This window comes from Rutidosis leptorrhynchoides, chromosome 9, assembly GCF_046630445.1.
Source record: "Rutidosis leptorrhynchoides isolate AG116_Rl617_1_P2 chromosome 9, CSIRO_AGI_Rlap_v1, whole genome shotgun sequence".
NCBI lineage: Eukaryota > Viridiplantae > Streptophyta > Magnoliopsida > Asterales > Asteraceae > Rutidosis > Rutidosis leptorrhynchoides.
The window spans coordinates 49640574-49650940 of NC_092341.1; the positions used below are offsets into that span (position 1 = coordinate 49640574).

Here is a 10367-nt window from a genome sequence, read left to right on the forward strand (position 1 = left end):
GATGAACCGAGGGTGAGCTCGGACTAGCCATAAGCCCGAGTGTAGAACTCACTCCCAAAAGCTAGCTTGAAGGAGGAGGGAACACCTTGACTTATAAGCCATCACCCAATCCCATACTTGGGCGATGTGGAATCGTAACATAAACCTTTGTCTTCCTCATTCTTTTTAGCTACCATCATATCATCATATTCATATATCATATTCATATGATAAAGATAACTAACCATAAACCAAAATATATTATTCTTACTGATTTCGTTACACCATCAAAAGTACTATATTACATACTGTATTACATATAGTCCCACAATAGAGAATTACTTACAACCAAGCCGGATTTTTCAATTTGGTAACAACAGCCTTAACCTGTAAATAATTGTTAAGACTATATATACCTTTTTCCCTTCCAACACCACTCATCTTATAACCACCAAAAGGAATTGCAGCATCAAAAACATCAAAGCAATTTACCCAAACTGTTCCGGCCCTTAATCCACGAGACAACGTATTTGCTGTATCAATGTTTTGGGTGAACACACCAGCTGCAAGTCCGTATCGTGTCGCATTTGCCCTTTTTATCACGTCACCCACCTCCCTGGTATTATAAGTATAAAATATTTTATTCTAGAGTATAAACACATGATCTATGATGTTATGATGATAATGTTGAGAAAAAATTACATGAGGTGTCCATGTGGTTTAACCCAGGTTTCATGCGGGGTCCTTAAACTTTGTGACATGCCGGCCCCCGTACTTCACACTCTTTTCGGGAAGAGTCCGTGTGTTTTACGGATACAACTTAACGAGTGTAAAGTACGGGGACCTTCCACGTCAAAAGAAAAAGTTTAGGGACCCTGCATGAAACGTTGGGTAAACCACAGGGACACCTCATGTAATTATTTCTATATGATGATGATGATGATGATTTGAGGTTTACTTGAACTTCAAAATGGTTTGAACAGGACCAAAGATCTCATCTTGAGCTATCAACATATCATCCTGTTTCAACATAGAATTTCAAAATGTAATGCTAAGTTAATTCGATATGGGAACAAAAAACTAGAGGTTTTAGGTATTACATTATACCTTAACATTTGAAAAAATGGTTGGTTGAATGTAGTAACCCTTAGAGCCCAATCTGTCACCTCCACATTCAAGGGTAGCGTTGCTCTCAACTCCAGATTTTATGTAACGTAAAATCTTTTCAAATTGCTCCGAGTCAATCTGAAAGTTTTCTTAACGTTATCAGGCGTAGCACATATATACACGGAAATTAGTAGTAGCAATTATGATTTGAGTTATCTTTATCTCAACTTAAATAGGGTTAAACTACAACAAGTAACTTAAGGAAAAGGACAGATAGGTAGAACATGGTAGAGTTAATCCGAAATGCATTAAAACTTCGAACCATATTATTTTATAAGTATTACTCCCTCCGTCCCAATTTAATTTCAATAACACGCGACCTATTTTCCATAATATTAAAGAACCAAACTCGTTTTAACAATTTATCCACTTTGACACAGACCCATTTTGACTGATAACGCCCGACCCATTTTGCTACTCTTTGTGAAGTTGACGTTGATGAACATTTGTATACCTGAGGGCCTTGTTCAATGCCCTTTTGGAAAGGATCACCAACGGAGCGTTTTTGAGCACGTGCTCTAGCTTTTTCCAAAAACTCATCATGTACGCTCTCGTGAACGAATGTGCGAGAACCCGCACAACAACATTGACCCTATACATAGTTAAGCCAATCAATTTAGATCTTGTTCTATATAGTCTAACAGTAAAAGATCTTTCAAGATAATACTCACTTGATTAAAGAAGAGAGCAAAGTGTGCTAGTTCAACCGCCTTATCCACATCAGCATCTTTACACACGATAAAAGGTGATTTTCCTCCAAGCTCTAAAGTCACCGGCTTTAGATTGCTTTTTGCAGCCAATTCTTGCACAATTTTACCCGTTTCAGTTGATCCTGTAAATGCAATCTGCAAATGTACGAAACGAATCATCAGAATAACATAATTGATCTTAGTTAGTATATGGCAAACCAAGCATGTCGGATAACGAGTCAAAATGGGTCAAATAGGTGCCAAAACAACACTATTAATGTATTTGAGAGCTTTAAAAACTATTTAACATATCTAAATAACAATCAAACTTATCGAGTACGTAAATGTAAGAGGTTATATTTATTATAATGACACTCGGACTATTTTCGACCTTTTGACTTGTTTCCTTGTAAGCTTAACCTTTGTTATTCAACTGACTAAGACGAATTCTAAGGCACAACAATCCGCACATAAGTAAACGAGTCGAAATTTCCACCTCTTTTTACGAGCATGATATAAGAATTTTAAATATTAGCTTGTTACCTTATCAACATCCATATGGCTAGCAAGAGCTGCACCAGCAGTTGGACCATATCCTGAAACTATATTAAGAACACCAGGAGGAAGACCAGCCTACCCCACAAAACATGTACACTGTTAATTATTAATCTCATAATAAAGTATATAAGATTAGCAAATTGTTTTAAGCATAAGCGGAAGTTTATGGTACCTCGAGGAACAACTTAGCAGCATAAAGAGCGGTTAATGGAGTTTGTTCAGCTGTTTTAAGAACTATAGTGTTGCCACAAGCAAGGGCGGGCCCCACCTTCCAAGCAAACATAAGAAGCGGAAAATTCCATGGAATGATCTGACCCGCAACCCCAATTGGTTCATGCAAAGTTTGCACATGGTAAGGTCCGTCTGCTGGAACCGTTAACCCAAGGATCTTATCCGCCCAACCTGCAAGTTTTAATAGATGTCAAAATTTACCTTAGAATTTATTGACTTTAATTGATACAAGTGCATTATGTATACCTGCATAGTAGCGAAACAAACGTGCGAACCCAGGTACTTCAACTTGAGCAGCCTGTTCATACGGTTTCCCATTGTTCCATGTTTCAAGGGCTGCGATGTCATCATTGTGTTTTTCAACCAGATCAGCAAATCGCAGCATTATACACGACCTCTCCTAAAATGTTGAAAATAAAAGAGTTAGAATAAATGGAGATTTTTAATTTACATGTCATAAAATTATAAGTAAACTGTGAGATATGTTATTGTACGTAAGCAGTCATTTTAGGCCATGGGCCTTCATCAAATGCTTTGCGAGCAGCCGAAACTGCACGATTGATATCCTCTGCATCGCCTTCAGCCACGTTGGCAATGACTTCCCCTGTACGTGGATCCAAGGTTGGAAATGTCTTTCCTGAAAATGTATATATGTAACAGTTCCAATATTTGGTTAGATATTAAGTATTAAGTACTCCGTATATATTTTATATTTATTAATTATTAGATTGTACATAAATCATGGTGTCTTCTAGGTTGTGCAAGATAGACCAACGAACATCATCCGAAATTATGAAAAGGTCAGAAATTTTAAAAGCCGTTATATATACTTGATTTGCTTTAGGTTTAAGTAGGGCAAAAAAGACTTGTAGCTGAAAAAAAGTTTTTTTTTTTTTTTTTTTTTCTTCTTTCGACCCAAATAACCCCAAGCAGAAAGTCATTTTGACCGAGAGATCTCGAAAACAATGGTAACTTTTATATGTATTGAAAAATTTAACATTTATAAAGGTCCATTTTTATTTCCGGAAAAAGAACTTATAAATCAATGAGACGACACTAAAAACCAAACATTACCAGTTTGAATAGAAAATTGGTAAAACCAAACATTACCAGATGCTGAATCAACAAATTTTCCATCAATTAGAAGCTGAGTGTAATTAACTTTAACAGGTGGAGTAATTAGTTCTTCAAGTGCTGCTGCACTACTAAATCTTTGTACTTCACTTCTCAAACTGGATCTTTGTCCTGAAAAAATATAAACAAAAAAATTGTTCAGATTTCACCAAAAGAAATTTGACATATACAAAATACAAAAATAATAATAATAATAATAATAATAATAATAATGAATCCCCCAAAAAACCTTATCACTGTTCAATTAAAGTCCCACCAAATACTCTCATCTTAGATTCTACAATAACTTCATTTAATGTTCTGTTTCATATATTCATATCTCCAAATTAAACTTTCTGTATTTTTGTCAATACTATTTACATCTGATACCACATAACATCATCAAAATTTTCATCACCAACTTTACCACTTTTTTAACACCCAACAAAAAAAAAAAAAAAAAAAAAAACATTACACAAAACCCATCCAAATTTTCATAATACTTTCAATCTGTACAATAACTCAAGAACACAATCCAGAGCCAGATTCCATTAGCTAAAATAAACAATATTAGTAATTAATAATTAAATTTTATAGCTCTAAATCCAAAACAAATTCAAAAATAAATCCATTGTTAAGTATACAAAAGAGTAATTCAGCATGTTAATAAATCATCAAAAAGCCAATGGGGCTTTGCCTCATTGGTCACCATGTTAACATGGTGTTCGAGGAGATCAAGGGTTCGAGTCTCGGGGGGGGGGGATTTTCGTGAATTAACTCTAACCACTAACATTGCCTTTCAAAAAAAAAAAAAAAAAAAAAATAAATCATCAAAAAACAACCATGCATACAGTTTGTTTATCTTCTCTTTCAGTAATTTCATCGAACACATAGTATACCAACTATTTAAATCTGATAGCAAAGAGAATTAACATTAACATCCAGATGATTCTATTTATTATATTAAACGACACAGTATTGATTAATCGGACCTCGAGAACCAACTGAAGATGAAAGAGAACGAAGGTATAATGAACGGGGGATAAGGCCGGAGAGTCTACGGGCAGCCATTTTTGTCGATAACTTTTAAACTGGTCAGTTTTAGTTTCTGTCACTTGTACGTATTTGTTTGAATACGGTATAGAAATAGTATACACACAAGTGGTGTTTGTATATACATTTTGAGCAAAATTATTAACACGTGGTCATGTATTTTTGGTTGTGACTATTTACTTGTATATTTTCTGTGAACAGTTCAAATTTAGAAAAATGTTAACCATCTATTTTAGGTGTATCTACAGATAATGTACACACCGTTTCATACTATTATTAGTATAAAAAAAAAATAATAAATATTTCTTCGTCAAATATGTCAGGTACGGAGTAATAGGTTTAGTCCAAGTCCGATACGTGGGTTAGATCCGTTAGAGTTTTTAGTATTTTAAGGTTTGTAATCACTATATATATATCTTATCAATAATAAAGTCATATTCACAAGTTTTATCATTCAACATAGTATCAGGAGCTTAGGTTTGATCATACCTTTAGGCCGCCCCGTCAAATCATCTACCCTAATATTTTTCACCAACCAACTGTAGCTAGCCTACCTCACATCACCGTATGTTGTATTGCATCTCAAACTGTATTTTATTGCAAACGCATGTTATAGAATTGTACCCTAATAAAATCTTAATCGACCCAGCTCACAATGCACTCAGGCTGATCTAATACTAATACACTTAACAAAATAATGTTCACCTTGCTAATTATATTGTTTTAAAACTCTTAAATTTTATGTATCATGTTAAGGCATTATTTTTTCTTAAACGTAGCCTTATAAACTATGATTAGATAAATCCTAAAATATGATTAAAAATTGTTCCTTTCACACTTTGTTAATTTCGGTCATTTATCTTTTACCTTGAAAATGGGTTGAGGAAGATGACTTTCTTAAACATAAAACTACTAATATTTATGTTATGCAAAATATTATACACTACTATGGTATATGGTATCCATATATATGCTTTAGTTCAAAGGAAAATTCACATTTTGGTATCGTTTTCACTATTCTATAAACGGTCATGTCTTCAGTGTAAGGGAATATGGTATCCAACTATCCACATTTTCGTTTATTAGCAAAGGTTTAAGTTAGTAGTTGGCATTTTTAACACTTTAAGTATTCGATGTAAAAAGATAAATGAATACAAAGTTTCCTATTTAAGTTTCTTCGTAAAGACAATACATTTCTAAGATGCATGTGGTCTCTCTAGATTATGTCATAACCATTTCTGATTATTTTTGTAGTCATCTCAAGAAGCAATGATAGTGAAATTTGAACTTGAAACCTTTTGAAATGCTATCATGACGTCAACCATGAAGAATTTGATAGTATAAATGAAGTGGTTCGAAGTTCGATAAGGAAAGTGATGACAAAGGAAGAAATCAACATACATTGCCTTTTCTTACGGAGTAAAGATGAAACTGGTGTTTTTATCCTCAATATCTGCAACTACATAACAAAAGAGATCGTTTTCTCCACTAGATTATGGTCAAATGAGTAGTTTCCTTTCCAAAATCAAATAACACAAGGTTCACATTTTGTGATAGTAAAAAAAAAGGTTGAAAACGATCAGGTAATTGTGTGAAATTAGAATCAATATTTCAGTAGCAAATCATCGTATAAATATACATACATGTGTCCACTATATTAGTCAAGTAAATAACTGACTATGCACAATTCTAGGCTAGATAACGATTACAGGAAATACATTCCAGATATACTACAAAGTTTGTAACAATATTGGTTGCCTTGTATATTTCGGCTATTAGTCTTCTCAGTCGTAGCTATCGTTGGATGAATGCAAATACTAGTTCGGAAATCTTCAAACAGCACGAGGAATTTCCTTCGGAAAAATGTCTGCGATCTGGAATCGTGTTGGGGCATGCAAAACTCGTACTTGGCTACGTAATACATGCTCACACACAAAAATGAATATCGAGCTCGATATGAATCATTCATTGATGCTGAACTGGATTACCTGACATGAGAATAACACTAACATTATCATAACACACACGCGAGGTGTTGGGGGTGGGGGGGGGGGGGGGGGTTTGACAATACGCTGATGCAACTCTAGTAGCATAATACAAATCCAACAAGATTCAGTAACAATAGTAGCAACACCTTTGTACTCAGCTGCACTAGATCGAGAGAAAATGACTTGCCTTTTGAGGGCTACGAGATAAGGTTGTCACCTAAATAAATGCAATATCCCGATGTAGATCTTGTGGTGTCCAGACAACCTGCCAATCGGCGTCCGTGTAGGATTAAACTGTGAGAGTTTGATTTCAAAATGTGAAGACCACGATGTCGTTCCCTGTAAGTAGCGGAGTGTGCGCTTAAGTGCATGCATGTGAATGTCTCGTTGTGCATGCATGTGCAAACAAATTTGCTACACTACGTGAGAGATGTCAGGGGTGTGTAAATGTCATGTATTGAAGGGGCCCGAATAAACTACGAAAATAGGTATGATCGTAGTACAACACACCAAGTGATTTACTTTGTTTACCGTTGGTGTATACTGGAGTTGCTACGGGTTGTACGATTCCATTGCGCGGATACTTTCTGGCTCAGAAAAATTCTTGTAGAATTACGCAACACTAATATGCGCAGAAAAGAATTTAACGGACCCAAATTCTTCATTGCAAACTCATTAGCTAATGTATCAGGGACTTGCATAGATTTTCAGAGGAGGTTGCAAGAATAATATCTTCCACGTATAACAGTAAGTACGCCGTATCTTTCCCTTTGCAATAGATGAATAACGAATGATCCGATTTTCTATGTTTGTAAATCATGGTAGAAACAAAGTCGGTGAAATGTTGATACCAAGCTCGTGGTGCATGTTTTAGACCGTATAGTGAGCGATGCAACAAAAAAACGTGATTCAGTTTAGTAGGATCACGAACATGTAAACTGTCTCCTTAACGTGCAAGAAGGCATGTTTAACATCTAATTGGTGAATCGGCCAATCTTTAGATACAGTGATGCTTAGAACTGCCTAGATAGTTTCCGATTTAATGACCGGGTTGAACGTTTCACTATAATAAATACCGACTTGTTGAGCTTGACCATACCCTACCAATCGAGCTTTATAACGCTAAAAAGTGCCATCCGAATGCGTTTGTGGCGATAAATACACATCGAATGAGTTACATGCATATGCAGTTCATGAGGTACAAGGGTCCACATCTTATTTTCAATAAGAGCCTGGTTTTCATCGGTTATAGCACGGTTCCAATTTGGTCGGCCAGTGCGGTTTTGGGATTAGAAGGAAGGTGAGAGATAGGGGAAGTAGCAGATAAATTAAAGGGTATTTTTAGTTTAAATATTCCTACCATGCTTCTTGTTTGCATGGTGCGAGTAGGCTGAGGTGGGGGAAGAATTAAGAGCATCAGAAGACTCGTTGGAGTTACTGGATGGATTAGAGTGGACCAAAGTGGAAGGTTGGTTGGTGGGTATTAGGCATTGATTGTTGAATGGACTAGAGGGTGCTGAAGATGTAATTCGGACCTTAGATCATACGTTGTATCTAGATTAATGGCGGAAACACTAATTAGAATGAGTCGAATACGTATTAGACTAACGGGATCGAATTAACCAATGAATAATTGATAGAATTGATGCCTAAGACTGTGTATTCGGTTGGTAAGGGTTTTGGGACGATTATCAGCAAGTAATACGACGGCCTAAGGGTTTATGGTGTGTTACCTAACACAAAACCACGAAACCCGTATATATACTAAATACAGTGACCATCGGCCGGTGGTCGGGGACCTTCGGCCGATGGTGACAGTCCCTCGACCGATGGTCCCTACCATCGGTCGATGGTCTTGAGCAGCCAACCGACTGCTTGACCTATTCACGACATTATACTAAGCATCATAAACACAAAGTATAAATGTCCACGTACATATATGACTGAAATATCAAGTACATAACAAATAGAACAATAAACGTAATAGAACTCGGGATTTATGCACCAACAAACTCCCCCTAAGACCTAGTTCTATTCCATAAGTCTTCAGTCATCATACGGATCGATCACCATGTTGTTCAAGTAGCACAGCTTAGCCACTTTAACATACTGTTCAGCCTGTACCCTGTTTTCACGACGATAAAGCATACGGTTATAGTACAAAGTAAAAATATCAGCTTCGGTACAGTTCCTTAACCAGATCGGATCCAACACACGAATACAATCGATATCATCTTCCTTCAGCTTATCTAAAACAATCACAGCTTCCTCAGAACGATCATCATAAAACCACCAACGAAATCTCTGACTCCAATTCTGCGGCAATTTTCTTAACGGAACCTTCTTCATAGTCTTTGCCGGCTTATACTTCAAAATTTGTCGAGATACTCCACTAATAGGATCAACCCTGTACTTAATCCTCGGATACTGTGGTCTAAAATCCTTCCAGTTATTCGAATTGTACGCGATTCGAATTTTCTTAACCAACAATGATGAGCGATCGTTCATTCCACAATACAACATCTTTAACCTGGCAATCTGCATAAGCTCAAAATACGGCAGTGACTTGAACTCATGACCATGTTTGATGTAGTCAACTCCAAACTCTCGTTTAATTGCAAACATGTTGAATTCTTCAATGTATGCCCAGGCCAAGATCCTTCCTTTCGCACCTTTCCTCAAATTTATCATCTTCAAATACTTTGGCTCAAGCTTCGGTTTTTCACAATACTTTCGAATCCTCAAGATATCACGCCAGTCAGCTTCTAACTTCGCAGCAACCTCATCATTATACTTGACTGGCAAGAACCCTTCAGGCAAAACCTCAGTTCTCTCTTTCTCTTTACACCTTTGATTCAAAACTTCGTCATCTGTTCTAAACAACTCCTCAAAACCAGGAAGATCTTCATTCCTATCATTCATATACGTAGGATATTCTTCAAAAGTAACATCTTCCATTAAACCATCAACTTCCCCATCATCGATATCCTTAGAAATCTCAGGGCCAAAAGAATCATCCTCTGATGGAGGATCATCGGACTGTGCGTCAGCAGCTTTAGCTTCTTCTTGCTCTAGACGCACCAGCTCGTCCAGCTCAGCTCTGGTGAAGTTGTGAGGGATCTCCCCCTCCTCTAAATCATCATAAACAACAGAATGCTTGAGCTCATCCTGTTTAGACAAGAATTCACTAAAACTATAATCAATTTGTAAAGGAATTACTGACAGTGCTGTTTCTTTTGAAGTACCAGGAGCCACCACCATTTGAACATCAGTTTCTCCCTCTGGCAATTCAACCAGATCAAACTTCTCTTCCCAAGCAGTAATCCTAGCCAAAGCCGACTCTGCCACCTCTCTAGCTTCAGAAGCTTCTTTCTTTGCAGCAGTTAACAACAATGATTGATCACCAACTTTTTTCTGTAACAAATCAACCTGAGTTCTCAACCTAGTAACATCCTCAGTTTTCACACGATTCTCTTCTCTCAACTCCTCCACTTTCGCATCCATATCCTTCTTCATTCTCAGATTATCAGCCATAGCTTGAACATACAAATCATTCAGATTCTGAAGCGCAGATGAACTAACTCCTCCT

General features: G+C 36.5%; 1 protein-coding gene across 1 annotated transcript; it reads right to left on the reverse strand.

The window, feature by feature from the left end:
• Positions 1-220: 220 nt before the first annotated feature.
• LOC139865581 (benzaldehyde dehydrogenase, mitochondrial-like) lies at positions 221-4873 on the reverse strand. Its single transcript, XM_071853649.1, has 11 exons — positions 4730-4873; positions 3735-3869; positions 3119-3261; positions 2871-3024; positions 2566-2795; positions 2379-2468; positions 1818-1991; positions 1601-1738; positions 1087-1224; positions 938-999; positions 221-595 (listed from the first exon to the last, which is right to left on the reverse strand). Exons 1-11 carry the CDS (start codon positions 4806-4808, stop codon positions 322-324), a joined length of 1617 nt encoding a protein of 538 aa, XP_071709750.1. The 5' UTR covers positions 4809-4873; the 3' UTR covers positions 221-321.
• Positions 4874-10367: the final 5494 nt, after the last annotated feature.

Coding starts and splice junctions, on each gene's coding strand:
- LOC139865581 (XM_071853649.1), bottom strand. CDS start 4,808: ATGGCTGCCCGTAGACTCTCCGGCCTTATCCCCCGTTCATTATACCTT. Junction 1,992..2,378: donor GCCATATGGATGTTGATAAG/GTAACAAGCTAA, acceptor GTACATTTGCAG/ATTGCATTTACAGGATCAAC. Junction 596..937: donor CAAACCATTTTGAAGTTCAA/GTAAACCTCAAA, acceptor TTATAATACCAG/GGAGGTGGGTGACGTGATAA.